This window comes from Leucoraja erinacea, chromosome 9 (genome assembly GCF_028641065.1).
Source record: "Leucoraja erinacea ecotype New England chromosome 9, Leri_hhj_1, whole genome shotgun sequence".
Taxonomy (NCBI): Eukaryota; Metazoa; Chordata; class Chondrichthyes; order Rajiformes; family Rajidae; genus Leucoraja; species Leucoraja erinaceus.
Window position 1 is genome coordinate 67,802,945 of NC_073385.1, and position 21,480 is coordinate 67,824,424.

General features: G+C 42.6%; 1 protein-coding gene across 2 annotated transcripts in view; it reads right to left on the reverse strand.

The window, feature by feature from the left end:
• The window catches only part of dync1h1 (dynein, cytoplasmic 1, heavy chain 1), a 99,902-nt gene extending 83,396 nt beyond the window's left edge, over positions 1-16,506 (reverse strand). For both annotated transcript variants that reach the window (XM_055641144.1, XM_055641143.1), the window contains exons 1-7: positions 16,035-16,506; positions 12,893-12,980; positions 12,370-12,543; positions 7,602-7,857; positions 6,295-6,481; positions 1,580-1,851; positions 1,203-1,430 (exon numbers count right to left, since the gene is read on the reverse strand). In XM_055641144.1, the coding sequence (XP_055497119.1) occupies positions 1,203-1,430; positions 1,580-1,851; positions 6,295-6,481; positions 7,602-7,857; positions 12,370-12,543; positions 12,893-12,980; positions 16,035-16,299 (1,470 nt within the window). In that variant the 5' untranslated portion in view covers positions 16,300-16,506. The remainder of the gene's footprint in view (positions 1-1,202; positions 1,431-1,579; positions 1,852-6,294; positions 6,482-7,601; positions 7,858-12,369; positions 12,544-12,892; positions 12,981-16,034) is intronic.
• Between the last annotated feature and the right edge of the window lie 4,974 nt (positions 16,507-21,480).

The window sequence follows — 21,480 nt, forward strand, 5'->3', positions numbered from 1 at the left end:
CAGTTCCTTCCTACAAATAAAAAGTGTGTGTGTGTTTTTCCTGTTAGTTTAAACTTGGATGTATGCACACAAGGGGTTGGATCACCCAACAAAACATCCATCAGCCAAATGCCATGGCAGTAAACTACAAAGCCTTCTCAATGCTGCTGAACCCCCAACCAAATCCAGTACATCAATACGACAGAGGAATTCAACCTGCTGGATGTGCTAGTCTGTGTGTGAGGATTGGGTGCTGGGTGTCCCATGGTGGACCCATACTGACCACTGCAATAAACCACATCTTTCAATCGGCCTTGGAGCAGCACCGTAAAAGTGACATCCTGATTTTTCCTGCGGATGGTTGGGTTCACAACCCCCCACACCTTCCCGATTCTGAACTCCAGCTAATCTTATCCTTAGTATCTGACATGACTCTCCCCATTACAGATCCTGGAGGCATATTACTTATCATGAAACTCGCCAATTTAATTTGACATTGATTTCTATTGTTCTTTACAACAATGGAAGTATCCATATTACAAAAACAGTCTAGAGTCTAGATGCAGGACTTAATTTTACATGTACAATTCCTTTCAATGAAGGCTCCCTAAATTATACTTCAGTTTAGTATTTTTAAAAGTTCTAAAGCCTTTGTTATTACTGTATGATGCAGCTCTACAGGTACAGGTGTCTGAAGAAGGGTTTCGGCTCAAAACGTTGCCTATTTCCTTCGCTCCTGCATCCTAGATGCTGCTGCACCCGCTGAGTTTCTCCAGTATTTTTGTGTACCTTCTACAGGTATCTAACCTGGTAGAAACCTGCACCTGTTATTCAAGACCTCACACTATTTAGAGGTCCAAGTGCAATGAGCTGTGGCAGAGGCTGGATCACTAGATGTGCAGGCTACCCAAAGTAAAAGCCAAGAGGTCCAGCTCTTTGCATTGTGGTGGAAGGTGAGTGAGGAGATTAGTCTTGCTGGAAAGTGGATGTTTAGTGGTTCACTGGTCATTGAAGCACCACACCAAACTGCCAATTATGTTGATCTGGAAATGTGTCAGACGTGGCCCATTAATCGTTAGTTATTTTCAAAAGAATCCCTGCATTTGTGGTCAATCACGTCTGGTAATAACGAGAATGATGAACATGGTTGTAACAGTGCGATGCTATTACAGCAAACAGACTGCATCCAACTGCAGCTACTGCTGCTTAACTCTGTGAATTACCTGGGGTCGAAGAACTCGGACAATGACAGCCCTCAGCTGTTCATGCTGTCGTCTGAACTTTCTCATTTGGTCAAGGCGAGCCTGCAGCCTGCGATGAGCAGGATTGATTCGCCAAACCATCTTAAGATTCTCTTCACGCTTTCTTTTCACAATATCTCGAAGCAAAACCTGAAGTTTCTCATACTCGTCATCCCAAGTCTGGAAGACTTCAAAACATGCCACCATCACCTGAAAAACAAAACACTCTAAATAAAACTCAATCTCAACTTCAATATAATACTCTAGCTGAGATTACACGCCTAAGTTTAAAAAAAACTTGAATTGTATGATAATGCAAAACAAAAACAGAAATCAAAACGTCTTAAGTCTCAAGCTACCTTCTCAAATTCTTCATAAGCAACATGCATCAGTTTTCGCGTTCCCAAGACTTTCAGCAACTGGGAGCTCAGATCTCTTGAAATTGCTTCCACTAATCTCAAGGCTCGTTGAATAGGGTATTTTGTGTTTCTGATTTTTCGCAAGTGTGTGAAGATTGCAACAAGAGCTTGTCTGATTTTATCCAGTTCAGTTGCAGACAGCAAATCATTCAACGGGAAATCCTTCATCAGAGGATTATAGTCGTTTACAGTTTCCAATGCTTGTTTAAGTCCTGTTACATTAGGAAAGAAAACACAGTAACACCGTTAAAAACCAGTTTCATTCATTTATACACCAGTACTATAGCCAGTGGTCAGGATGGATTGCATAGCTGTAAGTGTGATATGGTATTCATGCTGCAGGAGAAGCATTTTGACAATACCATTGTGCTGGGAACCTGGGACAAACCCCTGCCTTCCCCACTGCTGCGTACTTGTGTTAGACACCAGTTGAATTCAATCCACCAATGGCGATTCTGCAGAAATGGAAGTCATGGTGATCTCATCACCACATGATCAGGAATGAAGGAATGGTCCTGTGGGGATTGGTGTTGGTTAGTTGGCAGATATAGTGCAGCCATTCCCTACTGAGAACAGGGCTATGTTGATCCATATGTCAACAAACAGGTGATTTGTCTCACATCACCTGATAGTCATAGAGCCATATACAGCATGGAACCAGGCCCTTCGGTCCACCTTGTCGACCAAGTTGGCATACTGGGATGGTCCCATTTGCCTGCATTTGGCCCATGGCCCCTTAAACCTCTCCTATATATCTGTTCAAATGCCTTTAAAAGTCATAATTGTATCTAGTTCTACAGCTTAATTTGAAAGCTCATTCCAGATATGATTGTACTCCTAAGGTCCCTTTTGAAAACTTTCCCCTTACACCTTAAGCCTCTAGTTCTAGAATCTGCTACCCTGTGAAAAAGACTAAGTGTTCACTTTATCCATGCCCCTCATGATCTTGTACGCATCGATAAAGTCACCCCCTCAGCCCCCCAAAGAAAAAAAGTATCAGACTATCCAATCTTACATAGATACATAGAAAATAGGTGCGGGAGTAGGCCATTCGGCCCGTCGTGTCCGCACCGTCATTCAATGTGATCATGGCTGATCATCCACAATAACTGCCCCGTTCCTGCCATCTCCTCATATCCATTGATTCCACTAGCCCAAAGACGTATCTAACTCTCTTTTGAATGCATCCAGTGAATCTGCCTCCACTGCCTTTTGAGGCAGAGAATTCCACAAATTCACAACTCTCTGGGTGGAAAAGTGTTTCCTCATCTCCGTTCTAAATGGCCTACCCCTTATTCTTAAACAGTGCCCCCTGTTTCTGGACTCCCCCAACATCGGGAACACGTTTCCTGCATCTAGCATGTCCAATCCCTGAATAATTTTATACAGTGCCCTCCATAATGTTTGGGTCAAAAAGCCATCATTTATTTATTTGCCTCTGTACTCCACAATGAGATTTCTGATAGAAAATATCACATGTTGTTAAAATGCACATTGTCAGATTTCAATAAAGGCCATTTGTATACATTTTGGTTTCACCATGTAGAAATTACAACTGTGTTTATACATAGTCCACCCCATTTCAGGGCACCATAATGTTTGGGACACATGGCTTCACAGGTGTTTGTAATTGCTCAGGTGTGTTTAATTGCCTCCTTCATGCAGGTATAAGAGAGCTCTCAGCACCTAGTCTTTCCAACTTTTATTGCTGTTTATCAACATGAGGACCAAAGTTGTGCCAATGAAAGTCAACAAAGCCATTATGAGACTGGTGAGCTTACTAATCGCATAGGGACTGGCAGGCCAAGGAAGACCTCCACAGCTGATGACAGAAGAATTCTCCCCATAATAAAGAAAAATCCCCAAACACCTGTCCGACAGATCAGAACCACTCTTCAGGAGTCAGGTGTGGATTTGTCAATGATCATTGTCCGCAGAAGACTTCATGAACAGAAATACAGAGGCTACACTGCAAGATGCAATCCACTGTTTAGCCGCAAAAGAGGATGGCCAGGTTACAGTTTGCCAAGAAGTACTTAAAAGAGCAACCACAGTTCTGGAAAAAGGTCTTGTGGACAGATGTGACGAAGATTAACTTATATCAGAGTGATGGCAAGAGCAAAGTATGAAGGAGAGAAGGAACTGCCCAAGATCCAAAGCATACCACCTCATCTGTGAAACACGGTGGCAGGGGTGTTAAGGCCTGGGCATGTATGGCTGCTGAAGGTACTGGCTCACTTATCTTCATTGATGATACAACTGCTGATGGTAGTAGCATAATGAATTCTGAAGTGTATAGACACATCCTATCTGCTCAAGTTCAAACAAATGCCTCAGGTGGTTCATTCTACAGCAAGACAATGATCCCAAACATACTGCTGAAGCAACAAAGGAGTTTTTCAAAGCTAAAAAAAGGGTAAATTCTTGAGTGGCCAAGTCAATCACCGGATCTGAACCCAATTGAGCATGCCTTTTATATGCTGAAGAGAAAACTGAAGGGGACTAGCCCCCAAAACAGGCATAAGGTTAAGACAGTTGCAATACAGGCCTGGCAGAGCATCACCAGAGAAGACACCCAGCAACTGGTGATGTCCATGAATCACAGACTTCAAGCAGTCATTGAATGCAAAGGATATGCAACAAAATACTAAACATGACTACTTTCATTTAAATGACATTGCTGTGTCCCAAACATTATGGTGCCCTGGAATGGGGGGGGGGGGGGGGGGTACTATGTATAAACACAGATGTAATTTCTACATGGTGAAACCAAAATGTATAAAAATGGCCTTTATTAAAATCTGACATTGTGCACTTCAACAACATGTGATTTTTTTCTATTACAAATCTGAAATTGTGGAGTATAAAGGCAAATAGATAAATGATGGGTCTTTGTCCCAAACATTATGGAGAGCACTGTATGTCTCTACAAGATCACCTCTCATCCTTCTAAATTCCAGTGAATACAAGCCCAGTCGTTCCATGCTTTCTTCATATGATAGTCCTGTCATCCCGGGAATTAACCTTGTAAGCCTATGCTGCACTCTCTCAATAGCAAGAATGCCCTTCCTCAAATTAGTAGACCACAACTGCACACAATACTCCAGGTGTGGTCTCACCAAGGCCATGTACAATTGCAGAAGGGCCTCTTTGCTGTCATGAAGGCCAACATGCCAATCGCTTTCTTCATTGCCTGCTTACTTTCAGTGACTGATGCACAAGGACACCCAGGTCTCGTTGTACTTCCCCTTTTCCTAATATGACAGCATTTAGATAATAATCTGCCTTCTTGGTCTTGCCACCAAAGTGGATAACCTCACTTTTATCCACATTATAACCTTCACATTTAGCCCACTCTCTCAACCGATCCAAGTCACCCTGCATTCTCATAGCATCCTCTTCACAGTTCACACTGCCAACCAGCTTTGTGTCACCTGCAAATTTGCTAATGTTACTTTTAATTCCTTCATCTAAATAATTTATATTGTAAACAACGGTGGTCCCAGCACCGAGCCTCACGGCACCCCACTAGTCACTACCTGCCATTCTGAAAGAGACCCGTTAATTCCTACTCTTTGTTCCCTGTCTGCCAACCAATTTTCTATCCATGTCAATACCCTACCCCTAATACCATGTGCTCTAATTCTGCCCACAAATCTTCTGTGTGGGACCTTATCAAAGGCTCTCTGAAAGTCGATGTACACTATATCCACTGGCTTTCCCTTATCCATTTTACTTGTTACATCCTCAAAAAATTCCAGAAGATTAGTCAAGCAAGATTTACCCTTGCTGACGGACCGATCCTGTTACTGTTATCCAAATGCACTGTTATTACATCTTTAATAATTGACTCCGGCATCTACCCCACCACCGATGTCAAGCTAACTGGTCTATAATTCCCCGATTTCTTAAAAAGTGGGATAACATTAGCTACCCTCCAATGCACAGGAGCTGATCCAGTATCTATAGAACGTTGGAAAATTATCACTAATGTGTCCACGATTTCTGGGGCCACCTCCTCGAGTACCCTGGGCAGCAGACCATCAGGCCCTGGGGATTTATCAGCCTTCAGTACCATCAGTCTACCCAACACCATTTCATGACTAATGTGAATTTCCTTCAGTTCCTCCATCGCCCAACCTATATATTTACCTATAACACAAGACCTGGTGAATCCCTTCTGCACCCTATTCAACAATGACATCATTGCTTTTTACAGATTCACAATACTGAATATTTTCAAATGGTTACCAGTGCAAAGTATTACAATATTTGATTAACATATCTATGACCTAGATCAATATTAATCACTGATTAATCATAATTCCAGAAATAGGGAAATATTGTCATTTGCTGCCACAATAGCAAAGGACAATCTGAGCAGAAGCATTCAGACTTCTACTTAGGTGCGTTTGTATTGTGGAATGGCCATTGAATAAGTTACACGCAACATCTGTTGTTATTTCTGCTGTTTATGAACATTTCTATGGTCAGATACAGATTTGTCTCAGGGAGTTAGATTTTGAAAGATGGCAATGCATTCAACGATCAATGATTTGGTATTGTTAAGGGGAGGGGAAATTATGCTCTGTAAAAATCCCTGGTGACTAGCGTTGCCGTCTAAAGGGTGTATTTTAACAGGTTTTCATACGCACCAGTGTCAGTGTCAAAGCTCACAGTAGCATGAAAACGTTTGCCATGTTTGAGAATTTCCAAAGTGAGGAGCACCTCTCCACTTTCCCGTTTTTCTTGAATGCGATACAAGGCTCTTTCTAGATTCAACCAGAAGCTGATTTCCTGCAGAGCAGTTCCCGAGGCAGGATCACGATCAAGCTTGGTTACCTAAAAATAACATTTTGATCAGAAAGAACACGTAAGAAATAAACTCGTACCAATTTAATTAAATCATGGCTGTTTTTTTTTTTTTTTAAATCGACGAACTGAATAACGGTACATAGATAATCTGTGACAGTTTTCAAGAGTGGCTCACACACCTGGCGGTTGTACAGATGGCAAGAAGTTAACTAAAATATAAAGTAAATATGATGGTCTATTTTAGCCACAACTGAAAATAACAGGCATGAGAATTGTTGGGTATCTAGCACATGCCTGCTCTGGGAACTGCATGCTAAATTTGGTGAAACCGATAAAGCAAAAGGAGGTGGTAAATTAGACTTCAACTAGATGTCAACAGCCAGTCACTGGAGAACGTGGATAGGTGATGTCACCTAGCCATGTTCTCCAGGGTTGTTGCCTGGCCCACTGAGTTACTCCAGCACTCTGTGTCTTTTTTTGTAAACCAGCAGTTCCTTGTTTCTTGGCCCTAGAAACATACTTTTGTATGTACAATATCTGAACTTGGTGAGTCTTGAGAATGTCCCCACTATTAGCTTGCTGTCAATTGTCTGAGAAACGTCCAGGACTACACAAGCAGGAGATAAAGGAAAATTCACAGAGCAAAGACACAAAGTGCTGGAATTACTCAGCAGGTCAGGCAGCACCTCATCTCCACTGAGTTACTCCAGCACTTTGTGTCTTATTTTGTTAACCTGCAACTGCTGTTCCTTGTTTATACGTTAAAAGAAGCTTGTAGTGCTGAAAGGTAGTCCGATTTAATGGTTATGAAGGTTCGCAGCACCCTTTATATGCATGCTTTTCATTTGGAAAAACTAAAGTAGTGCCATCCAGCTGCTACAGTTGTGGTAGGCTCATCCATCTAAATTCTGCTCCTAGGAGTAACATGATCTGTTCTGTGATCTGTTTCCATTGCAATTCTGAGGGAATTGGAGATTCACAACTTAATTGAAATAAAATCTTGTACTTATATATTTCTGAGTGAATTACTTGCTTGCATGAGGTAAATCTTAAACTAACTAGCTTATCGTTGGGTAAATAAATTCTGATATGTACTATAATGAGTTATTAATAATGTTGTGTTGGGTCACCTGTTTAATAGTCTTACCTTCTGGATTTCTCTGATCCAGCGGTTCACACCAGACTGCAATTGGTTGAGGAAGGTTGGATCCTCAACTTTATCACCAAAATCGGTGACTTTGGGTTTCTCTCCACGTTCATAGCAGTGTTTGGCTACATTGGTTAGGACTGGGTGGATTGGAAGACTGATCTCTGGGATCTCAATATTCTGCTGCAAATGTAGAAGACCCATCTCCAGCTCCGCAATCTTTTTCTCAACAGATGGCGCCATTTTATCACCGTCTCTGATAAAGGCGAGGGGAAAAAAGAATAGTATTTTAAACAAATGCTTGACCTAAGCATACTCTTCATTCTCAGACTTTGCTGCACTGATTACCCACTGAAGTCACATGATTTTGCTCCAGTTAAGAATCAAACTTATTACAACTAAAATCATAACCAATACATTTCTATTTTGCTGTTATGCAAATTGAAGATTTGCTATTGATTTAGTATGATTGCAATTGGGGCTCTACATCTCATCTTTCTACAAAATACATCAGTTTATTCTACATCACGCCTCAACAAACATTCTCAACTTGAAGAATTTCAAGTTTTATGCTGGAAATAAAAATATATAATTAATTGCAAGGTAACACCTGACAAATGGAGGGACAACTTCCTAGGAAGCAAGATATTTAAATACTTTCTAGCCAGAGATACGATGTCAAGAATTTGTCAGGTTCAAGAGCAGAACTCTTTCTGCAAGGAGTTTGTTGATTAAGAGGTTTTGACTTATGTTTGAGAACACTGGCATTGGTGAGGATATACAGTTGTTGAATCCTCAGGATTTTATAGGTGTTTGAGTGATCAGATTCTATGTAAAGGAAACAGATGCTGTCTATAATATCCAGTAGCTTTCAATGTAAAGGAAATAAGATGGCGTTTGCCTCACCAATAGCCGTATCGGGACTTTATGGGCTGGTGATAGGGGAAGTGGAAAGACAAGTCCATTAAGGGATTTACAGAGGAACAGCTGTAACAGCACTGGGTGGAAAATTTGGGCGGATAATTGTGTAAAAGGATCGAAGACATTGGGAGTAACATCTCCGGGGACCGATATTGCAAGGAAATAGTAATTCCCCGTATCTGGAACTGGGAGTCAGAAAACTCTCTCAGCGTGTCAGGCCAGTTCAGTGTGTGGGTGATATCCCAGTTTAGTAATAGAAGTCAATGCTGTATGCGAAGTAAATGCAAGGGTTAATGGAACCGTGTCATCTGCCAACAAACTACCCATGTCACCTTCATTCACGTCCAAATCATTCGCACATGACATAGGGGCCCAGCGCCCAACCCCTTGGCACAACACAGATAAACAAGTTTATCTCTTCAATGGCGGCTGCACCTTTTTTCTTCTCCGACTTCAACTGTGGCTTTTATAATAACCATTATAGAAACATAGAAAAATAGGTGCACAAGTAGGCCATTCGGCCCTTTGAGCCAGCACCGCCATTCAACATGATCATGGCTGTTCATCTAAAATCAGTACCCTGCTTTTTCCCCATATTCCTTGATTCCTTTAGCCCTAAGAGCTAAATAGACAACAGACAATAGATGCAGGAGTAGACCATTCGGCCCTTCGAGCAAGCACCGCCATTTAATGTGATCATGGCTGATCATCCCCAATCAGTACCCCATTCCTGCCTTCGCCCCATATCCCCTGACTCCGCTATTTTTAAAGAGCCCTATCTAACTCTCTCTTGAAAGCATCTAGAGAACCTGCCTCCACCCCGAGGCAGAGAATTCCACACTCACCACTCTCTGTGAGAAAAAGTGTTTCCTCGTCTCCGTTCTAAATGGCTTACTCCTTATTCTTAAACTGTGGCCCCTGGTTCTGGACTCCCCTAACATCGGGAACATGTTTCCTGCCTCTAGCGTGTCCAAACCCTTAACAATCTTATATGTTTCAATGAGATACCCTCTCATCCTTCTGAACTCCAGAGTGTACAAGCCCAGCTGCTCCATTCTCTCAGCATATGACAGTCCTGCCATCCCAGGAATTAACCTTGAAACCTATGCTGCACTCCCTCAATAGCAAGAATGTCCTTCCTCAAATTAGGGGACCAAAACTGCACACAATACTCCAGGTGTGGTCTCATTAGGGCTCTGTACAACTGCAAAAGGACCTCTTTGCTCCTATATTCGACTCCTCTTGTTATAACGGCCAACATGCCATTCGCTTTCTTCACTGCCTGCTGTACCTGCGTGCATACTTTCATAGACCGATGAACAAGGACTCCCCAGATCCCGTTGTACTTCCCCTTACTCAACTTTTTCTTTTTTTGTGTGTTTATTTTATTAGAAGTTAATACAGTACAAAACAGTACAGTGGAACGTAATTTTAGGTGCCAACTATGTCATACCGTAATCCATTCTATGTACAACCTCTAGTTTTATGTTTTGAGAAGGAAGTAAGCAAGGCAAGAAAAAGAAAACAATAGAAAGGGGACAAAGAGGAAAAATAGATGGTAGGGAATAGAAAAACGTGAAGTGTGTATATAAAAAAAAGAAAAAGTAGAAAGTAGAAATAGGAAAGAAGACCCCTTAAAAGAGAAATTTTCAAATCTTTATTCGGAGATGTAGATCTATCTAGCATGAACTGAAATCAGCAATCTTTACGGCACAGCTGCATCACATGATTCCAAAAAGTCGATGAAAGGAGACCAACTCCTTAAGAATTGGTCATATTCGGAGACTCATTTCTTCAAGGCGTGGTATGTCCATCATATTCGTAATCCACATTTTAACAGTTGGTATGGTTGTATTTTTCCAAAATTTAAGTATCAATTTCTTTCCAATTATTAACCCATAATTAAAAAAAAACGTTTTGGTCTTTATTTAAATTGATATCTTCTACTATGATTCCAAATATAATCCATTCCGTTTTAGGTTCTATTCTGGACTTGAAAAGCTTTGTAAATATATCAAATATATCACTCCAAAATTTATTCAACTTTGTACATCCTACAAATGAATGTGTTATATTAGCGTTTTGAAACAAACATTTATCGCATCTGGGAGAGACGTTTGGATAATATTTATTCAACCTCGTTTTTGAATAATATAGTCTATGTAATAATTTGAATTGAATTAAATTATGTCTTGCATTAATAGAACAATTATGTGTGTTCATCAGATACTTTTCCCAACTTGACGCCATTTAGATAGTAATCTGCCTTCCTATTTTTGCTACCAAAATGGATAACCTCACATTTATCCGCATTAAACTTCATCTGCCATGCATCTGCCCACTCCCCCAACCTGTCCAAGTCACCCTGCATTCTCATAACATTCTCCTCACAGTTCACACTGCCACCCAGCTTTGTGTCATCTGCAAATTTGCTAATGTTACTTTGAATCCCTTCATCCAAATAATTGATGTATATTGTCAATAGCTGCAGTCCCAGCACCGAGCCTTGCGGTACCCCACTAGTCACTGCCTGCCATTCTGAAAGGGACCCGTTAATCCTTACTCTTTGTATCCTGTCTGCCTCTATCTAACTCTCTCATCTAAATCTAACTCTCTCATGAAAAGTTCCAGTGAATTGGCCTCAACTGCCTTCTGTGGCATCGAATTCCAGATTCACTACTCTCTGGGTGAAGAGGTTTTTCCTCATCTCAGTCTTAAATGGCCTAATTATAATTATCTTCAGTATAAGCAAGGGTTAATAGATCGGTACACAAACTGAACGTGTAGTTTTTAATGTCCAGAAGGGTAAGCTAGTGATGGACTTCTCAAAGTAAACGAAAATCTGATTTTAAGAATATATGCATTGAATTTAAAAACAAGCCAATGGAGTGAGTTACTGCAAAATCTACTAAGAATCTTCAATGTTTGAATGACCTGTCCTTCAGAAGTCTTGTCACAGTTAATCATTTCAGGAAAGCGTATGAATGAGTTTCTCCTGACTGTCACAAATGACATCTTTAAATTTATATCGCTACTGTGAGGAATTTTTAAAACCTATTTGGACAAAAAGGCACCAAATTATCTAAATGTTAAATCACTTATTATTCATAGACTAGTCTATTACTAGGCTGATTTAGGCTCAGGCTGAATTTGTCTTTATATTTAGAATGGCAAAATTATATTTAAAAAGCTCCAACAGACTATCTATTCCTATGGGACAACCACTCCTTCAGTTATCTTCTGCATTGGATCATGGCTGTATTTCTGACCAGCAGTGTTTGGGTTATGAACGGATGGGACCCTCCCATAACCTATCTTCTCACTCTCCCAGTTCAAAAGCAATCTCCTTGACCTAAATGTTTTTATTGTTTTCTCACCACGAAGGCTCCTTGACCTGTTGATTACTTCCAGCATTTGTCCACCCCCTCAGATTTCCAGCACCAACATGCACCAAAAGCATTATTTTTGTTTTCTCAACAAGTGGTTGCTCCTTAGTCAATATGCAAAACCTTTCAGTAACTTTCGGCTTCGACCGCCGGTTGCGGATGGTTCCACTGCCCCGACTGCGGGAGAATAATGGAACGCGGGGGATCCTCTGTGGTGGTTGCTTATGTTAACTTTTATGTAGTTGTGCTGCTTTTTTTTAAAGTATGGCTGTACGGTAATCTGAATGTCACTGTACCTTAATTGGTACACGTGACAATAAACCGACCTTGAAACCTTAACATTTGCTGCCGTACTGCAAATTAATCCATTTTGTTCAAATACTTGATTTTTATTTTTTTAAGCAACTATAGAAATACTAGACTTAACATCTTCATAAAAGTAAATATAAAATAACAATTACCTGTCAGCTTTGCCGGATTCTCTGATGTACGATTTGAAGAATGGAGCAACTGCATTGCTGATGATTGAATGCAGTGTTTCATATGGGGAATCTTCACTGAGTGTTATAACACGCATTTGAGATGAAATTGGTTTATCTGCATCAATAACTGGAGTGCGCTTAATAAAAGCCAAACTAGAAAGAAAAACATTTTGGGAGATAAATTTTAAATAACTAGACTACACAGAAACATTCCTTATCCAAGGTAAGAAGAAATAAACACTTGGCTACTTTTTCAAACTAGATTAAATAGCATTGTAGAAATAATTATTGGTCACAAACCCTTACGTCATAATTTTAAACACAGAGCAGAACATTGTTTCTGCCAAATACTACTGCATAGAATTCAGTTTATATGACATAAAATACTGTATATGCAAAATTAAAGACCAACTATATGGAAGGAGAATGTAAACTAACTGAAACTTAATTTTGGTCAAACAAGAAAATCTGTTTAAATGCCAATAAATCAAAAACTCAGTACCTGTTAGATTTAAGTCCATAATGAATATCAGTGTTTATGTTGTAAGCAATGTGCTCTTTTTCCTCTTCCCCTTCATCTCCAACATCCTCTGTCAAATAAAAAGAATAGTTTAATATAGAAAATCGATAAATTTTACATAAAATATTTAAGTTATTAATCATGACAGATATATTGGAAGATCGTAGTATCCTCACACAGTTTAAGCCCCAACATGGGCTGTTTGACAGAGAACCCAAAACAGTACCAATAGTTGGTTTCAACATTTTTGTGCTGGCCAGTAAGGAACTGGAAATGACACTGCCCCAATCTCTTCAATCATTAAACATTGTGTAGGGCGGAGGGACAATGAGAAATTTAAATAGTAATTCAAGAATTAACTTTCAATAATTCCGAGGAGTGCCCGCATGAAACAAATAACAGCAAAATGACAAGAGAACACAACAGTACTAGCTCACAAACAGACGATGTTTTCTGTATAAAAAGTACAGTTAGCAATAGTTTCTTCCTAATGCCACAAATGACATCTATAAATTTAAATTACTGCAAGAAATTTTAAACTTGGATGATAAAGGCAACCAATAATCTAAACATGAAATTACTTACTGTACTAGGACTGGACACTCGGAGCTTTAAAAGCCAATTGAAGGTTAAGCTGATAATCAATTGAAGAACATTTAAGATGGATAAATCGATGTAAGTACTACAGACACAAGGAAGTCGAGATGCTAGTTTATGAATAACAACAGTGCTGGAGTAACTGGGTGTTACAACCCCCTCCCCTCCCCCCCCATTACCCATATCTTCCTTGTCCCCCATCAGGATGCACACACATTTCTCTCTTTCCCCATCCGCCCATACTCCTTCCCCAGGCTTCTCATTTCATGCTTCTTCTATCCTTATCACAGCGCCTCGCATTGTTTTTGTCTTGTCATCTCCGCCCTTTGTTCAACCATCTGCCTCTTAATCCCACCCCACCCCACCACCCCGGTATCACATAAGAGAGACACAAATTGCTGGAGAATCTCCTGATAGAGGGAATGGGTGATGTTTCCGGGCGAGACCCTTCTTCAGACTGAGAGTCAGGAGTGAGGGAGACACAGAGATATGGATGGGTAAGATGTGAAAATGAGACATCAAAAGGGACGAATATCAAGGAAAGAGTAGAATAGAGCATTGTTAGCTATGGGAAGGTGACAACGAAGCATTCAAAGATAAAAATTGAATCAAGGGGACAGTCAGACAGGTCAGAGAACTAGGATGGGAGAGAGAGGGAAAGCAAGAGTTACTTGTTAGAGAACTCAATATTCATACCGCTGGGTTGTAAGCTGCCCACGTGAAATATGAGGTGCTGTTCCTCCAATATGCATTAGGCCTCACTCTGACAGTGGAGGAGGCCCAGGACAGCAAAGGGAATGGGAGGGGGAGTTAAAGTGTTTAGCAACCGGGAGATTGTGCAGGTTTAGGCAGACGGAACGATCGCTGAGCCTGCGCTTGGTCTCGCCGATATATAGGAATCCACACCTGGAACAGTGGATACAGTAGATGAGATTGAAAGAGGTGCAAGTGAACCTCTTTCAATACAGAGGTATCTTGCAAAGACCTGAAAAGACTGTTGAAATCCTTGGACGGAGTCGAGGGAGGAGGTACAGGGACAGGTGTTACATCTCAGGTGAAAATGCCTGTGGGGGGTGTGGTTTGGGTGGGAAGGGACTAGCTAACCAGGGAGTTGCAGAGGGAACGGTCTCTGCAGAAAGGGGTGGAGATGGGAAGATGTGGCTATTGATGGGATCCCGTTGGAGGTGGCGTTCTCCACCAAATTTTCTGCTCCACCTATCACTTGCTTTGTCCTGCCCCTCCTCTCTTCCAAATTTCTCTCCCCCCTCACCAAAAGCAGTCTGAAACCTGACCCGAAACATCGCCTATCGATGTTCTCCAAGGATGCTAAATGACCTGCCGAGTTACTCCAGCACTGCTTTTTTTTCCTAAGTACCGTCGACTTTCAATAAACCTACACTGCTTGTAGTATTTAACATGAATATTCACAAACTCATGACTTCTTCAAAACAAAAATATAAAAATAATTCAGATGCACTTTATTACAAATATCTCGCACAAAACAAGTGACATTTCAGTATTTTCTCGTAGTCAGATATACAAAGAAATAGGCCTTTCAACCTGAATTCGTGGCAAGTGTCAAATCCTACGTCTTCACCAATCCCATTTTGTTTATTTCATCTGTCAGAATTTATCACTATGTATTCAGTTTTCTAATCAAGGCAAATCGTTATCCAAATATAGGCACATAGATATTCAAATATTTTTCTGTGAATAGACTATGATTTATATAATATTTATCTGCGAATATGACTTGACTTGACTTGACTATGGCAAAACCCTTGCTGCATGTTTTGTAAACATTTTCCAATTGTAATCAACATAAAAAAGGAAACATGGATTGGTCTTATTAGACGGAGAGGTGAAAATGTTCAAGATGAATGTTCACTGATCAATTTTACAGAATATAAAGAACCAGCCCATCCGTGGAGTTAGTGCGCAGACGGTGAAACGCGAACGGGGAGGGATCAATTTACACTGCGTTTCTTCCTCACTATAGGGCGTTACCCGCACACTCAAGCTTCTTCACAGGGATCTCCCTCTCCTTACTATCTGATCGAGGAATATTAAGTACCAAATGCACCCAGAAATGACAGGTTCTCGTCTTACAATTAGAAAACAAAAGAATGTTTTTTTTTTTGGGGGGGGGGGGGGAGGGGGTAGAGAAAATCGTGCGCAATGCACAGACGAAAGAAATAGCTTCCCTTAACGTGAACTGTAGGAAAAAGGGAAGAGAAAGGAGCGTCTCCCAAGAGGAAATAAATGGTGCAAATTTGGAGAGCTGTCAACGACAGCAAACCCTCACCCACTGAAACTCCCCGTTATGGAATAAAGGAGCTGGTTCGTGCCAGGAAGACATACAATGTTGTGCTTTTATTTTGTCCCTCATAGTGTGACTATTGGCTTGTGAATTCGACATTAAATTCCTCCCGGTGGTTGAATGTCCAGCCGCGCCCTGGTTGCGGCCCGGCCCGGCCCGGCCTGACCTGACCCCGCCGGTTCACGTTACGCCCAGGCCCACACCAACCTTTCAAGGTGGTTCTCTCCACCAACACCGTGTGCATCTGGGGGTCGGAGAGGAATTTCTTCATCTGCTCCACCGCACTCTTCTCCTCGAATGCCGCCTCCAGCGATGCGGGCGCGTCGCCGCCATCTTCCAGCAGCAGCGGCACCAGTTTGCGGATGTGTTTCTGCAGCAGCGACACGTCGGCGATATTCTGCACCGTCACCTCCAGGCCGCTGCCGCCGCCGCCATCCTCACCCCCACCCCCACCGCCACCGCCCTCCGACATGGCGACGGACTGAGGCGGCTGCCGGGCCCACAGCTCTCAGGCGGTGGCAGCCGATAGTTCTCTCTCGGTCACAGCGGGATATGAGGCTCCGAGCAGACACTCAGTGAGGCAATGGGTCCCTAGACCGACCGACCGTCCTTAGACAGAGCGATCTCTGAAGCAGGCGATGTGGCTGCCACCGACTCTCAGCTCGACTGCAGTCTGAGGCAATGCGACAGCCAGCCGCCCGCTCCCGCCTCCCAGGGTGAGGTAATGCAGGAACGCGCCTCCCACCCGGGCCATCACCTCCTCCCCTCAAACATAAACCATCTGCAGTTCTTTGCAAAGATCCTATAGCGATCCTTGGTTCTTTGTTTCCTTAGCTAAACGCTGCCATGCGCAATCCACCATCAGCATTGCAGCAAACTCGTTCCAGCCTTTCACATAGATGGGTATTGTTTGCAAATATTGTGGATCTGGTAAAGAGTATTAATAACCCATTATGTTATTTGCACTTTATCAGTTTATTTATTCATGTGTGTATATATTTGTATAACGGTATATAGACACACTGATCTGTTTTGTAGTCGATGCCTACTGTGTTCTGTTGTGCTGAAGCAAAGCAAGAATTTCATTGTCCTATCAGGGACACTGCCAGCAGGTCGAGGAACAGCTTCTTTCCGGCCGCTGTCACTCTACTAAACAACGTACCTCGGTGACTGCCAATCACCCCCCCCCCCCCACACTTATTATTTATTTATTTTTTTATTCAAAATCGTTTGCTATGTCGCTCTTCAAAGGAGATGCTAAATGCATTTCGTTGTCTCTGTACTGTACACTGACAATGACAATTAAAATTGAATCTGAATCTGAATCTAAACTCACTTGAACTTGTATTGTGCCTTAGGTCGACACAATCGGGCCAGGCAGCATCTTTGGAGAAAAAAGGGTAGGTGACGTTTCGGGTCGGAACCCTTTATACCATTCTCCAGAGATGGTGCCTAACCCGATGAGTTACTCTATCTTTGCTATAAACCAGCAAACCAGCCGTTCGTTGTTTCTGCATCTAGGATTTGATGCCTGTTGTTGATCAATCATGACCGTATTGAATCGCCTTGCAGGTCTGAAGGACAAGATGGCACACTCTTATGCACAATAACAATATGTCGATGGTTGAGATATTGTCAGAAAAAGTGCATTTGATAGGTTCGCCTCGGGCTTCCCAATTCCCTTGCCAATTTTTTTTAATAGGAAACATTGCGACAATGATACTTAAATTTGAATGTGAAATTGTGTGCAATGCAGTATTACATATGCCAATTTCAACGACGTATGATGGTAAAGACACCAAGGTGACAGCAACCTCAAATATTTTACCTGTATGGTTGTCACTAACATTAACAATTTAACCCTTATGTACTGATTACACTGCATCGTTCTTGCTTACATTAACTTCTGAAAACAGAATTACGAGCTTCTGCAATTGGGACTGGTACTTCATCCTTTAATAAAAATCGAATTCAGTATAATTGCATACAAAAATTAATTACCATAATTATTCAGCAACTAAATCAGTCATGCACTAGTAATGCTCCCAAAATATTTATTGTGCGTCATTTCCAAAAATAGGATAAGTGTTCAAAAATTTAGTAATACACAACTCCAGATGTGGTACTGCACGGGATACCTTTAGTGTGAAGAAAAATATTTAAAACAAAATATTTTTACTGCAAGACTAGCCTTGTGGGAAAAGAAACTCAGTGAAAACCATCACCACGTAAAGATGCCAATCTCAACTATGGAACAGCTACCACCTAGCCACAGGTGTGACTGGAAGACCTAGAATCCCTCAATAGGCTTCTTACAGGGATGGGTCGATGCAAGACCAATATGAGCAAATGGGGCTATGCAGGTGCAGCAGACACAGAATGTGAATGTGGAACATCTACAATCCATGCCACACCTACTAAGATGCCCACTTCTTGGTGAACAATGCTGCCTGGAAGATCTAGTGGTGGCAAACAAGAAGGCTGTCCACTGTGCATGAGCCTGGCTGAACATTTGAAACGTAGATGATGGACACAAAAGAAGAAAGAAGACTGCAATGCCCAACAATTGCATCATGGCTTGCTCTGATAAATTACATCTCAGGAGCGAAAGAACAGATCTGATGGTATGTTCAAAAAGGAACTGCAAATGCTGGAAAATCGAAGGAAGACAAAAATGCTGGAGAAACTCAGCGGTGCGGCAGCATCTATGGAGCGAAGGAAATAGGCAACGTTTCGGGCCGAAACCCTTCTTCAGATCTGATGGTAAGTACTTCACACAGGAGGATGGTTTAATGCAAAATTCGTAGCCAGGAGTTTATAATTGGAAATGGAGCAAAATGTGGGGTTAGCTCCAATTATATTGTGAAATTGAGCGTTTCTGGACAGTACAAGTAATTGCAGCCATCTTCCAATTATCACTCCATCTACGCTTCATACTGCCTCAGCAAGGCCACCAGCATAATCAAGGACCAATCTCACCCACGTCACTCCCTCTTCTCCCCTCTGGCAAGATGTACAGAAGTGTGAAAACACATTCCTAAGATTCAGGTACGTTTTTCCCAGCTGTTTTCAGGCAACTGAACCATCCTATCACCGAGTACAGAGCGGTCCAGACCTACCATCTACCTCATTAGAGACCCACGGACATTCTTTTATCGGACGTTACGGGACTTAATCTTGCACTAATCGTTATTCCCATCACCTTATATCTGTATACTGTGGACGGCTTGACTAGTCTTGGCATGTAGTCTTTTCACCGACTGGATAGCACGTAACAAAACACTTTTTATTGTACCTCAGTACACGTACACAGAAGAAAAAGTCTAATCGGTGGGGGCACTGCGAGTCGGCTGCCCTGCCAGCAGTGTGTCTGTTATTTCAACTTTTGTTTTTTTTAGTGTGTCTAAATGTCTGTTTTAGTGTCTCTTGGTGTGTCTTGTGTGGGGGTGGTTGGGAGGGGAAAGGGGGGGGTACTGCTTTCGGTCGCCTCCTCCACGGAGAGGCAACATTTTCCATGTCGCCTTCCTCGCGGCCTAATACCATGGATTGGAGCAGCCTTTCCTGGAGTCGGGGCCCAGAGCTACAGCAGCGGGCTCAGCGTGGACTTTTCATCACGGAGCGGGCGAACCCTTGCTGGGAGTCGCCAGAGAGGAGTGCTCTGATCGCTGGCCCGGTGACTTTGGCATCATGGGACTGTGGTCTGCAGAGCTTCTAGCCGCAGGCATGGCGTGGACTTACCATCCAGAGCCTGGGATCCCTCGCTGGGGATCGCCAGAGAAGAGCTCCGACTGCCGGCCTGCGGCCTATAACATCCTGAAGCCGCGGTCTCCGTTAAGAAAGCACCGATTCGGGACCTCCAAGCCGTGGAGTATGTTTGACCGTCCTGACGTCAGAGTTTCAAATCATCCGGCCGGCCGTAGCAGTGACTACGATGAGTTTATGGTCCCAACCACGGATGAACAAAGGAGGACTGGCTGAACTCTGTGCCTTCCACCACAGTGAAGAATTCTGTGGTGGATGTTTGTGTTAAATCTTATTGTATATTGTGTGTTCTTCTTAATTGTATCGCTGCTGGCAAACTCATTTCACTGCACCTTCGGGTGTATGTGACGAATAAAATTGACTTTGACTTTGCGTAAACTGAACTAACTACCCTGCTGGTCAACAGGGTAGGCTGCTAAATTTTTCTCCATAGTGTCTTAGAGGATGTTTTACTATGTACTAAAAATTAAGGGAGACATAAGAGAATTCAATTGCTGGAATCTTGACCAAAAGCAAAGTCTTGACAAAATTCACTAGGCCCAGGCAGCCTCTGTGGAGGGAAATGGATGGACAACATTTCGGATCAGGGCCCTTTATCAGACTGAAGATCAGTTTGAAGGGTTCAAGAAAGAACTGCAGATGCTGGAAGATCGAAGGTACACAAAAATGCTGGAGAAACTCAGCGGGGTGCAGCAGCATCTATGGAGCGAAGGAAATAGGCAACGTTTCGGGCCGAAAACCTTCTTCAGACTGATAGGGGGTGGGGGGAGAAGGAAGGAAAAAGGGAGGAGGAGGAGCCAAGGGCGGGGGGATGGGAGGAGACAGCTCGAGGGTTAAGGAAGGGGAGGAGACAGCAAGGGCTAGCAAAACTGGGAGAATTCAACGTTCATGCCATCCGGACGCAAGCAACCCAGGCGGAATATGAGGTGCTGTTCCTCCAATTTCCGGTGTTGCTCACTCTGGCAATGGAGGAGACCCAGGACAGAGAGGTCGGATTGGGAATGGGAGGGGCTGTTGAAGTGCTGGGCCACTGGGAGTTCAGGTAGGTTATTGCGGACTGAGCGGAGGTGTTCGGCGAAACGATCGCCCAACCTCCGCTTAGTCTCCCCGATGTAAATCAGCTGACATCTAGAGCAGCGGATGCAGTAGATGAGGTTGGAGGAGATACAGGTGAACCTTTGTCGCACCTGGAACGACTGCTTGGGTCCTTGAATGGATTCGAGGGGGGAGGTGAAGGGACAGGTGTTGCATTTCTTGCGGTTGCAACGGAAAGTGCCCGGGGACGGGGTGGTACGGGAGGGAAGGGAAGAATTGACAAGGGAGTTGCGGAGGGAGCGGTCTTTGCGGAAGGCAGACATAGGGGGAGATGGGAAGATGTGGCGAGTGGTGGGGTCACGTTGGAGGTTCAGTTTATGCAAAGTTCCAGCATCAGTTTGAAGGGTCCCGACCTGAAATGCCTTCTGTCCACTTCACTCTGCTGATCCCGCCTGGCCAGCTAAATTCTATGGCACACTATTGTCACATGTACACAGGTCCAATAAAATCCCTTTTTTGTGTACAGTTCAGTAATAATCTTAAAGACATGGGCACAATCATATTTAAATACGTTTCCTTTAGCAGTATGCTTTTACACTATAGTCTAGTTATTTACATTCCATACACCTGCACTCTTCAAGGATTGCAAAAATTGCTAAACAAAATGCTAACAAACTAAAAACTCAATAATTCATTGATACTTTTTGTTACATGCATCTCAGTACAGTGAAAAGCTTTGTTTTGCATTCAACCCAGTAAAATCGTACAGAAGACCTCACCTAGGTTGTACACAAGAGTCACCACAAAGTCACAAAAAGTGAATCGAAGTTTTCTCTTTTGCTCGCAGCAGCGAACC